Source organism: Euprymna scolopes, chromosome 12 (genome assembly GCF_053919585.1).
Source record: "Euprymna scolopes isolate OS-2025 chromosome 12, ASM5391958v1, whole genome shotgun sequence".
In the NCBI taxonomy this organism is placed as follows: domain Eukaryota; kingdom Metazoa; phylum Mollusca; class Cephalopoda; order Sepiida; family Sepiolidae; genus Euprymna; species Euprymna scolopes.
In genome coordinates, this window is record NC_136493.1 from 146,871,961 (window position 1) to 146,885,073 (window position 13,113).

General features: G+C 31.5%; 1 protein-coding gene across 4 annotated transcripts in view; it reads left to right on the forward strand.

The window, feature by feature from the left end:
- The window catches only part of LOC145291531 (pituitary tumor-transforming gene 1 protein-interacting protein-like), a 66,817-nt gene that overhangs the window by 26,219 nt on the left and 27,485 nt on the right, over window positions 1-13,113 (forward strand). For all 4 annotated transcript variants that reach the window (XM_080137524.1, XM_080137525.1, XM_080137526.1 and 1 more), the window contains exons 3-5: window positions 3,085-3,193; window positions 5,453-5,561; window positions 11,422-11,487. In XM_080137524.1, coding sequence (XP_079993650.1) covers window positions 3,085-3,193; window positions 5,453-5,561; window positions 11,422-11,487 — 284 coding nt within the window. The remainder of the gene's footprint in view (window positions 1-3,084; window positions 3,194-5,452; window positions 5,562-11,421; window positions 11,488-13,113) is intronic.

Sequence of the window (13,113 nt, forward strand, 5' to 3'; positions counted from 1 at the left end):
TATTTCAGCTTTTTGATTTCAATTACTTTGTTTTTATTTGCTTAATTATCACTTTGATACTTAAGTGAATTCGTGATTATTTTTATTTTTAAATTACTAATATTTTGGAACTTATTTGGGTTTGAAATGTCATAAGTATGTACAATATATCAGGGAGCTGAATACTCCTGCCTTTCAGTTCCACATTACTATTGAGCAAAGTGTAACACCTGTTTGAAATGTGTCCCATTATTATTACCATAATAACAATGCTAATTCCATGTTAACAACACCCTCTACACTCAACAAGTAATAAAGAAAATTATTGAAAGATAAAAAAAATTGTTATTCAATATTTTCAAATACTTGTACAAGCGTTGGAGGAAAAAAATGACATTGTATTGCATTAAAAAGAAAATATTCTTTAACATTATCATAATTATTGTAAAACATTTAATTTACATTTAACGCATTAGTTTTGTCATTTGAAGTTTTACTTTTAAATAAAATCATTTACATTCATTAGAAAAACTTTGGTATTCATTTCGATTTGGAATTCTGAACACTAAACAGAAATAAACTAATGAAAAAATGTATTGTTTTATGTTTTAAAAACTCTAATATATAAAAGGCAAAATGGGTGTTGTTGTCTGCTTGTATTGTCTGGCAAAAGTTTTTGACAGACGCATCAGACTGTGGCAAAATTGGTATCATTAGATTGATCTCTCGGATGAAAAATATCTAAAAAAACATTGGCCAAAAAGATTCTGTGCTGGTCAATTGGTCAATTTTTGCATCAACATTTTTGCAAGTCATATGCCTACCAATCTCAGTGTACGTTTATAAACAGTTATTTCAAAGACCCGTGACGTCATAAGTTGCCGTGGCATTGATAACTAGCGCGTTAGCTTTTTTTTCACCTCCTTTTTCTCAAGTTTGAGCCTGCCTGCCTATTGTGGCTAATTTTTTTTTTTTTTTTTTGCTGTTGCACAGGCACTTGTTGCTATTTTGATTGAAACATTGTTTTTTTCTGTGGGTTGCTCAATATCCTTAGTATACCACTTCTCTCCACCCAGGCAATGCCGGGTAGGCATGCTAGTATTAACTAAAGCGCATCACAGTTGCTATAAAAAATGATGACTTGTAATTTAGAAATAAACATATAAAACAGAGAAAAACTTATCTCACTTACCAAAAAGTAAAAGTTGTTGAGATTCTTAGAAAACTTGGAAACTATCAATGAACAAAGCCTCTCTAGTGAGTAAATTTAGTTTGAATGATAGAACACAAAGACAAATGTTCAGCTGCTTATTTGATGAATATGTGCGATAATTAAAAAAGAGATAACCTTTTCTTTCTTAATTCATTAAATAACATTAAAACCTTTTGAATCCAATTGAGAAAACTTCAGGTTAGATAATCAGTTTATTTCACCTTGCATTAGTAGTCTGAGTTTAGTTTTAAAGGATTTAGTGATTTTTTTTTTTTTTTCATTTTAATCAATTATAGCTAAGCTCCAAGCACTCATTCTTGCCTCGACAAAGTACAAATTGACTTGGCAATCTAGTCGAAGATGATCTTTTCTGTTCCTTACAGGTCTTATCTCACAAGAGACATTGCTACCTCTACTATATAGTTATTTATATACTATATTCTTGTACTATATAGTTATTTATATACTATATTCTTGTACTATATAGTTATTTATATACTATATTCCTCTACTATATAGTTATTTATATCAAAGGTGATTAATTAAGCTTCTCATGCATGTTCCTCCAAGAACTCGTCATGCTTCCACAACTGCAAAAAACTTTCCTTTCTTTTCCTTGTGTGCCTAACATTAAATTAAAATTCCATAAACAATTTCTTTCCAAGAACTTTTCACCTGCAGAACATATTACCACATAATTGCTTCCCTGTGGGCTACGACATTTTCAAATCAAATGTTAAGAAGTACTTGTCATAAATTATTCTCAGAAGCAGAGTCAGATGTTTTGGATGGAGTTGAAGTCAGATTTTTTTTCAATCTCTGAACAATCAACAGTTTGAATGGAAAACTATCTTTAATATAGGCACATATTCCATGCCCATGGCGATCTTGGGGGTCAGATTTAGAGGTTAAGTTAGAGTATCCTTTAATTGCGAACTCTTCTAGGGAAATAGCCTGTCCAATGCCAGTTTCACTTAAAAATAAAAGGTCTGGTTTAGTCTCCTGTAATTGGGTTTCAACCTCTGGAAGGTTAGAACGTAGACCCCTGATGTTGGAGAAGGAGACATGGTAGTAGGGGTCTACGTTGGAAGTTGGAGAACCGGGTTTAATCGTGTATTTTTTCTTGAAACTTGTCATGATGAAATTTTGAAATTTGTGGACTAGGTCGTCAGATTTACTTAGAGCAGGACAGAGAGGGGAAATTAAGAGAGAAAAAGAAACGAAGAATTTTTAGAGTACAATATTTTCTTTCCATCATGCGTACACACATACAGATTTTTCTGTAAATTTTGTCTGGTTTCAATGTCCAAAATAAAAAGAAATTAAAAAAAAAGAAGGTTCCCACCACTCTGTCATCTAATTTCTTCCAACTGCAAAAGCACAACTCTTTGCTCACAAAACTCACTCCTTCTGTCACCAAATCTCTCTAAAAGTCAGGCTTTTATACTACAATCAACATCATCTCATTGGCATAAAGTGATCAGTTGGATTAGCATAAAAGCAGAAAGGCAGCCATTTTTTTTTTTTTTTTTTGTCTGCATGGGATTGCACAAGAAACAGATGTGAACTGATTTTTTAATGCCTTTTAATTACATTTTCTTTATTTTTATTTTTATATGGTGAGGGGGGGGTGAATTCTGGACAAGTGCCAATTTATCATTTAAGTGAGTTTTTGTAATTATGATTAATTAGACAAATTTAAATAGAATTTTTTAAACATAACTCAATCTCAAAACTAAAGAATATTTTAGCATGTATTTTACATGATTAAAATATATGAGCAAAAATCCATAGGAAAACAACCATTGATCAACTTGGCTTTAGTTAGATGAAATAAAGGAATTGTATTTGATTCACTGTTGAAAAACATACTTTTTTCTATTTCTCTTCAGTGTCTCTACTGCTTCCAGGACAACACCTGCAAACCATACCCTGTGGGTAGCATTTTACCCAGTTCTTCTGTTTGTCCACTGAACAAGGCACGTTGGAGCAAATGTTTTAGTAAGTTTGGTTTTATCTTTCAGTGCCCATTTCCTTCTTTTTAGTGTTTTTTTTTTTTTAACATGCACATTTGAAGGCATCATCCACATTTATGGACCTCCAGCTTAATAGACGACTATCTGCACACATGGAAATACCCATAAAGGTTTATTTCAAGCAAAAGTTTTATGGATGATGCCCGATACCTTTTCGTGATTGACACTAAGTTCATCATCAACCATGGTCAACAACCCACACTCGACTAAATCAGTCAGTTAGCATTTATATTGACCAACACCTGACAAGTCTAAACTTTGTATTGGGCAACTGTTTGCATTTCATGGATATATAGCTTACTCTATCATATCCCATATAGATTCCCGGATGAAATGCCAGTTTGTCTGAGATTGCTTATTGGGTATTTGTAGCTAAACTCCATATCTAAGGACCCAATGAATAGGAGGTAGTTGCTTCACGCCAATATTCCAAAGAGAATTAATAGAATTGTTATTAAATTTCTAAAATTACATATTTTACTAAACATTATAGTTTTGAATTTTAAAGATGACTATTGATAATTTAGATTATTTGGATAACTATTCTCATCTTTGAGTTCACCAAACATAACCTCTGATTTTTTTTCTTTTCAGTTGGAGTAGTTTAAATAACGGTTTCTGTTTGAAAGTCTGTATAGGTTCCGTAGTTTGAAAAGATGTACCTGAAATGTTATGAAAATAGTAATCCAGATAAGAATAATAGTTTGAATAAAGTAAACTTTACTAATCATGTTTTTTAGTCCATTCTCTTTTTTTACATTTCACATTGAAGAGTGATGGTACCAAAAATTCTGTACTCATTTGATCAACTGATCTGAACAATGAATTGCTCACTTTTCTCATAACAGCTGCCCATGCCAGTTGACTTGTATGCTGTGTCTGCAGTGGAACTGGGACAGTATCTATTTCAGACAAGCAATTGTAGATAGACATTCGAGACAACCTAGTGAGTTGTATCCAATTCGACAAATGGTTTATGTTGCTGATAAAATGATGACATTTGTGGCTCAATATAAATGCAGTACGCATTTGTTCAACTAGTTTCATGGTCAGTTTTAGTCAGTTTCTATTGTAAACTTGCTTCCTATTGCGATAACTGGTGTTTATTGAAGCCAGTGTTCATGAAAGACTTGTAACTCTTGGTTTGTTCGTCTGTTAAAGTTTAAGTCCGTTCAAGGATGGTCAATCTTATGGCTTTCTGTAGGTCCCATTTGCTGTCCTCTGGGAATCTTGGTACAAGTACCCAGATTCAGTTTTAAAACATGATATTGCTTTCATTTTTATAAAGCAAGAATAAGTCAAGAATATGATTACCTCTCCTCCCTGCTCTTCCTCCTCCCTCTTCTCCCTATCTTCCTCTCTCTTCTCCCTATCCTTCCTCCTCCCTTTTTTATCCCCTATCCTTCTTCCATCCCTTCTTCTCCTTATCCTTCCTCTTCTCTTCTTCTCCCTATCCTTCCACTTTTGATACTCTTCAGTGCAACAATAAGCATTTTATTTTTTAACCTATTTATAAACAACTACTTATATATATATATATATATATATATATATATATAAAAAGGTTATGAGGGTTTTTTGAAGCATGAAAACAAAGTTACTTTTTGCTATTTTTTATACTTCAAGCAGACCTTCGGTGTTGATCACAAAAAAAGTATCGAAATGAAAAAGAAAGCCATTGAAAAAACTGGAACTTTGTAGTATGGACAGCGTGCATTCCTGGCAACCATGTTCGAAAGAGTTCACATGGATTATTTTAGCCGTTTGTGGAAGAAGATTGTATATTTAATTTATTTTTTAAAAATGTTGCAACATATTAGCGTTTAATTCAAACGGCAAAAAAGAGACACAATTGATTTCAATATGTATAATGAAATTGAAACAAAATTGTTAAACGGTAAAAATAATGTAATTGGTATTTATCATAATGATAGCACAGTAAAGTATAAATAACAAACGTGATAGTTTTAAATAATAATGATGAAATTCCCCAGGAGGGCAGAGTAGGAGACAATGTCGGCTTTTTATGGGGGGTAAATTTCGTTCCCCACCTCTACAAAAATAACAAAAATTTTAAATACAAAAAGTAACATCGTTTTCATGCTTCAAAAATCCTCATAACCTTTTAAATCACTATCCTAGAAGGCTACGTGGACTTTTAACATATATATATATATATATATATATATATGATAGGTTTCTAATTTGTCATTTTATTTTCTAGTCAACTTCGAAGCCCTGTTAATTGCTATGGGAGTTGTGGCTGGACTTTTGCTGATTTTCTTCTGTACATGCATCTATTGCTGTTGTTGTCGCAAGAGTGATCGTTTAAAGTAAGTTATTTCATCTTATTTTAGCATTAAAGATTTTCTTTGTTGTTATCGTTTTGTATATATGCATCTTGGTATCTATTTGCATTTTAGTATCAATTATTTTCAAACGAAAAAAATAGGAAATACAAGACATTGCACTGTTGGAAATGTATTTGTTTCATCGAATTTAAATGTGAAAGAATTTTACAAAAAATATATCAGTTTGAATCGTTAAAAAAAAATTCAGTATCAAAATTAAATGCAAAAAAAAAAATTGCTTACAAAAAATAAAAAAGAACTTTGTAAAACAAAATAAGAAAGGGTTTTTTTGGAGGCGGCAAAATTTAAATTAAGATAAATCACAGAAAAATATTTTATACAAATATGCGGTTTATTCCGAAGATTACTTTTTGTTATTTATTATTTAAATATACTTTTGGGTATATGGCTTTGTGCCTCGCGCATATATGGTGTAATCTAGAGATCCAATTTTCACAAACTGTGCCCATTAAATTTGGCTCTATTTCAGCAGTAGCACATCAAATGTTGTCTTCCAAGTGCTCTATTGTATCTGGTTTATTAGCATAGACATGGGACTGTACATATCCCAACAGAAAATCTTATGGAGTTAAATTGTATGAATGAGGTGGCCAGTTGACAAATCCATTTTGTGAAATTATTCGTTCATCAAATGTCTGTCTCAGTAAATTGATTGTATCATTTGCAATTTGCAAACACTGCTCGGGTGTCAGTTTCTTCATAATAAATTGCAAACCAAGCTGAAATCAAAATAACTGATAGGTGCCAAATCTGCAATTTAAAGTTTGCTGCCTTAAAAATAAAAAGCAACGTTATATTAAAGTAACAAAATAAAGTTGCCAGTTTCATCTTAAAGTTGAATTTTATGAATTTTTTTATTATTTAAAACAAGAGTATGAATTTCATTTTTTTTTTTTTAAACCCACCCAACCCTAAACCCTAACCCAACCCGCATGAACAGCAAACTGTGTAGAGCAATAATGTTTGTTTACTCTATCTAATTTTTTTTATCAACCGACACACGAATGGATGTATATTTGTTTATGTAACACAGTATTTCTTTCACTGTATCAGCAGAGAGGATGGTTGGGTTTTTGTATAGCTGTTGCCTCCTCCTTGAGAGAAATGTGGATATGTGTATACATTTATGTAACTTTAAACTTGGGATTTTTTTCAAATTTGATGCATGGATCTGTTGCTGTGTGATTACAGTAATAATTATGGAGAATTTTAGCCTGATCAGAGAAATAGTTTTAACGTTATCAATGTTTTCATTATATCACTTTGAGAAAGTTTCATACAATATGGAGAAATAAAGTTCTGATGAAACTTTGGCCCATCTTTACATCATCAAGAAATGTATGCAATCTTGTGACTAATTTATGTTCTTATTGTAAATGTTATTTTTTCATGAATTTCAGCATATGTTTAAACAAACTGAAATGTTTTAATTTAATAATATTCAGATGCAGGCACATGAGAATAGAATTAGAATGCAATATTTCTATGCAAGATCAAAATCAAACAGAGTGGAATATTCCATTAAAAATCGAGTAAGAGCTTTGTGTCCTGGCAGTTACGTTACGGACAGGTAATCGTTAGTATAACGTGGAGAATTAGCTAAATAGATATTTCTCTTTTCACGGAATTGGCAGAGAGTATGATTTGGGTTTTACATAGCTGCTCCCTTCTCCATAAGGGAAGGTTTGGGGGCATTATATATATATTTACATAGCCTGGAGGCCATTCGAGGATAAGGGTTAATAAGTGTACAGTAGTCAATGTGACAACATTGTAGTAATTCTTAGTAGTGGAAATGTATGTGTACATGTATACTATCGAGAAAAAAAAACAAACCCCAAATCCAAGTGAATTTGTACTGCTCTTTTTTTAATAATGTTTGCAAGATCTGTTATTAAAAAGATGTCTATAACGAGAGAGAAGAGGGGAAATGAATTACTGCTGTGTATCGTCTACCAACGAGGCTCTGTTGATATGATGAGCTGCTGTCATCCAGATAATCTGTGAGGATCAAAGCATTAGTCACCGTAGATGCAACATTTATAATTAAAATGTCTTCACCCTAATATTTAATTTGTATGTAAACTTAAATCACAAAATAACTGCTGAATGACTAGAAGCAAAGTGTAGTATCCGTTTTGATACTACACATTAATGTCTTTGATAGAGAAATCTTTCTAGATTGAGGAAATTTTTATTTTTCTTTCAATCCAGAGTGCCCCTTTTTGGACAGCTGGATTTTTCCCACATTATAAACTGACCTTCATCTGAGCTAGCTTGATTGATATATAATACTAAAACAATCTAAGATCATACGTCATTTGATCATTTGTTTCACAATACCATGACTGATTAACCCGAATGAAAGATTTTATTGAACCACAAACTCTGCATTTGAGAACATTTAATAGCAACTTGATTTGAGTTCTTCATATTTTCTTATGCATGTGTTCAGAATATTTGTTTCATCATGATGATATCACAACTTTTTGCCTGCTGTGTTCTCTGGTTTCTTTGAGTATTTTTTGTTTTTGAGGCAACTGCAATAACAAATGTTGTTCGCTGGAAAGCTAATTACACATAGCATTTATTAGAGCAGGGGAAATCCTTTTAGACCAAGGCAATCTTTATTTTTGTTTTAATTCACTGTGTCCCTTTTTTGAGGAGCTGGATTTTCTCTGTATTAAAAACCGACCGTGTGTTTAACTGTAATATTTTTCGTCAATTACTTAATATTTATTTCTGCACGTTTATTTATTTCTACACGTTTATTTATTTCTACACGTTATTTATTTATTTCTACACGTTATTTATTTCTACACGTTATTTATTTATTTCTACACATTATTTATTTATTTCTTCACGTTAACTATTATGTAAAGAAAAGTTGTTGTTTTTTGTGTCTATCCAGTTAAAACTCAAAAACTACTAAAGATACACCTACAAACCTTAACTATTCTGATTTAGTATGATCTCAAGCATGTTATAGTAACAAAAATAATTCCTTATTCGCTTCGAGTCGACTGGGATAAAATAATGACAAAAAAAAAAATACTCCAAAAAACTTCTTAAGAAATTTTAAAAATTCAAGGGAAATAACTCTATAAATAGTTTAAAAAATTATAGAAATTAAAAGAAAGTACAAATAAAAATTGTAATAGAAATTAAGGCTAGGAATATAATTACACAGGATTGTTATTCAATGTGACAACAAGTGGTTTTGCTAGTTACACATATCAAAAGTTTTTTTTTTTTTTAATGGAAAATCTATTTAGATCATGGCCAAATTTAGAAAACATTTCTCCCATATAAAACTTTATTTTATGAATGCTTCCTGGTGACAGATGGTGTGATTCATCAGAGTATAACTATTACAAAACAATTCTAGATGGGAAAGACCAGTGCAAACTCTATCTCTATAGGATAAACGCAGAAGCAAAAAAAATGTATAGATACTAAACTCACTTAAATCTAAAAAAACGAGAAATGTCCGTATACAGTATTTCATATAATATACTAATCAGACATTCTCAGCATTTCCCAGGAATCTTTGCAGTTTCATTTTAATTTTACTGTTTTATTTTTTGTTAACTAAATCTTTTTTTATTTTAAATAGGATTCCGAGAATAATATTTAATTATTATGCCAAGTTTAGTCATGAATTTATTACTTGAACCAAATTGTTATAAAATTATTAGTTTTGTTAAGGTAATGTTTATTTTTGGTATCTATTTATAAAATGATTGGGTTTAAATAGCTTCTGAAACTTTCAAATACATGAGGATTTGCTAATACAATACTTCCAAATTTCATTTTTTTTTAAATAATTAGATATGTTTATTTTAAAACTCTGTTTTTCTTTAACAAATGTTTTATTGTGATGATAATAAGACAATAAGTGACAAACCATCACCCATTTAGCACATAAAGTGTTCTTCTGTCTTTTAAAGGAGTATTATTGAAGTATGAATATTGATTTTCGTTTTTTGTATCTTGAAGTTTCCAAAGTTTGAAAAACTTGTGGACAATAATGAATAATCCTAATCCCTCAATCCTTATATGGTGGATTCTCTCATTGAAGACAATGATGAATGAGGGTTCAGTATGCAATCTTTAGCAACTCCTAAGCTCTGTGACACTGCATGCATAACTACAAACTTGCAGATGTCCGGCATACTCCTTTGCAGATGGTGAACTTATATATGCATGTACTGATTGGTTAAAGATGTCTTCTCGAGTGAACAGATAACGCTGCTTTGTTTCATGCTTGTAATTTTTTGGTGGATTTTGCTGGTGATTTGCCTTCATATTTGCACAAAGGGTGTCCCTATGACGTAGGCGGTTATGTTCAAATTCTCTGGTCCCTAGAAAACACATCTTCCTCCATTTGCAGTTATCCCCTGCTGCACTCTCCCAGGAGCTCAGAGAAATTTCACAATGCTTCAGGTTATCTTTTATTTTATCCTTGTAATGAAGCAGGAGATGCTCTATTGGGTGGCAAGCCTTGTTATCACCAGTGAGCAATCATTGATTATGATTCATGTGAAAATTCATACTAAATAATAATAATACTAATAATAAGCATTACATTTGTCATGAAAAATAAAAATAAAATCCTCTAATATTTCTAAATTATAAAAAAATCTTTTTTTTTTTTTTTTTTTTTTTTTTTTTTTTTGTTGAACTTATTAAAATATGAAATGGAAATTGTTTCTTTTTTCTGGAAAAAGGCTGCAGCAAGATTAATTGCTGCCCAGAAAGCAGGTATTTTTTTTCTGTTTTTACAGTGACAACTTCAATGTCAAGGTTGGAGTTCACTGGAGCCCTGTTTTTAGTCCTATAATTTTTATCAGTCTTAAGAATTTTGGTTGAACTCTAGGAGAATTACTCTATGCTCATAATTAGTTATTGAGTTTTTGAAACAGCTAAAGAATGAACTGAAAATATTGAGAGAAAAAGAAATGGTTTGAAGGCTGAGGATTTAAGTATGAATTCATTTAAAATCAAAATGATAGTGTGTGATTGTTGGCTACGATGGATACTGGTCGATAACCTTGTCCTCTGTACTGAAAGCATCTTTGATGCAGTGTGACACAATGTAATCTGTGTTTATTGTGGGTCCATAAAAAGTGCATTTATATGAAGAGCAAGTTAGCTCTAAGTGTATCGGACAGATATGCTCTATTAACAGTCATTCCCACAAAGAGATTTTACTTGATAACAATACCCTGGAGGTAGTAAACTCTTCTTACTTCCTATGCTGAGTGCAGGTGCAACCATATGGGTGACATTTTGTGAGTTGTTACCTTTGATAGCATCACAAACTGTAATTCTCTTCATCCAGAGTAAGTCGTATAGCAGCTGTGTCAAGTACATCATGTTCTAAGTTCTTTCTTACCTGACTACAGCACAATAACTGATCCCTGATTAAATGGATCTGCAATGTTAAATCTGATCAAACCCAACACATTAGATTTGTGCATTTACTGACAGTACCACATTTACCCAGCATAGAGGTTATCTTAATGTGGAGTGTTCATCCTGGATAAACCGTTCCAGAAGTATGTATGTCTTGAATCCCAGGAAAATTGGCTGGCCAAGGAAAACTAAGAAGCTAGTGATAAAATTGGATAGATTAAAATTTGTGGATGGTTGACCTGCTGAACCATAAGAACTGGAAAGTAAGCTTGTGAAATATCAGAAACTGTCTGACTCCTGAATAAAGAAAAAATGACATTTAATGAATATAAGGAAAAGAATATAAAGACATTTTGTATATGTGTACTGAAAAAAAAAATGTGAAATTGTTTTTTCTTTCTAGGTATATGGCTGAAGAACTAAGGTTTGAACGGCAAAGGGAAGAGAGGAAACAAAAAGCTGCTGAAAGGTGAGTATCCAGAATACCAAAATATTTTGCATTTATAATAAGCAGTTGCATTTGTCTACTAGCAATGATACCTGTGCTTTGCACGGGACTTTGCTATATACTCAGGTACTCACTTCGCTGGTACCCGACCTTAACATTTGATCTTGACCTTGAAAAATAGTGTGTACCATCCCTAGATCAGAGACCATTATCATGTCAGGTTTAATTATGATCGGTCCAATGATGTGGACTGTAGGAGAGAATGTATATATATATATTTGTATGTATATGTAGGCTATGACCTTGACCTTGAAAAATTGTGTGCACTATCCCTAGGTGGGTAGTGTCATCATGATCATGCCAGGTTTGGTCATGATCAGTCTAGTGGTTTGGGCTGTAGGAGAGTTGTACACATGAACGAATGCTACTATTTTATATATTGATTAGTACTTTTTAATTCAAGAAGTGCCGTAGAATTACAGGTGTATGTGTGTTTCTTCCAACCAACTACCCCAAATGTATATATGGTTTTTTCTTTCTGATTATTGATTCTGGTATTGGTGATCACCGAGCACAAAACAGTTTACAATTTGCATACATTGTTAGGACAATCACGATCATTTACTGTCAAACTCTATTGGACTGTCTTGGAGGTCTGCCTCAAGATTCCACTCTCAAAAAGCCAGTGTCGCTCAAATATATCTACTTTCAACCGATACTGGCATACATCCAATTATCTCTTAACTCAATACCAAAATTGGCTGCATCCATTTGTTCTGCAGTTTATTTCATGGGAAACTACTTCCTTCTAAATTTCCTATACTGAACCCCTCCCACACTCTGGCTAACTGCTCATTGTATCACTTGGTCAATTGCTTTTATATTGTCATAAGCTAACTTCCCCAGGCAGAATCTAAAACTTTATTTAAGAATTTATTTTATGTTATAGACATTTTGTTGCACTTGAAAAAACTAAATTTATCTATCATTTAGCAATTCAAAATATAGATATATAATGTTCAACCAAAAATTTTTTGAAGTGCAACAGAATGTACATAACATAAAATAAATCCAAGGAAATTTTTAAATTCACTTTAAATTAAAAATTGTTATACTTTATTTTGAAAAGTTTTTAAAAGTGCACTTCGAAAATTGATAAATTTCAAATTAAATCTTGTACAATAGAACCCCAGCATTAAAAATTAGTAATAAGATACAGTTCAGTATATAATACACATGTATATAATCAAATAACATTATAAATAACACTGTAAGGTGGGGCAAATGCCATAAACAGGGGCCGGAAAAACATCATATTCTGCATCATAACATGAAAAAAACGTATCCTAGGTCCACTGTATCCCGGGGTTCTACTGTACCTATATTTTTAAAAGTTTAAAAAATCATTTTATTTAACCTTGCAAGAAATGCTTTTCTAATTTGTATTTAATTTTTTAAGATTATATTTTTAATTTTTCTAATTTAAATTTTTAAAAATGAATATGCTTTTACATGCCTGTAACAAGTTGAAATTATTTTTTGTTTCAATATTTTATTTGGTTAAAAAAGTAAAATTTTGTAAAAAAAAAAAAAAAAAAAAAAAAAAATGCTTAAAACCTGATTTAAAACTTGAAAAAGTAAAACAGA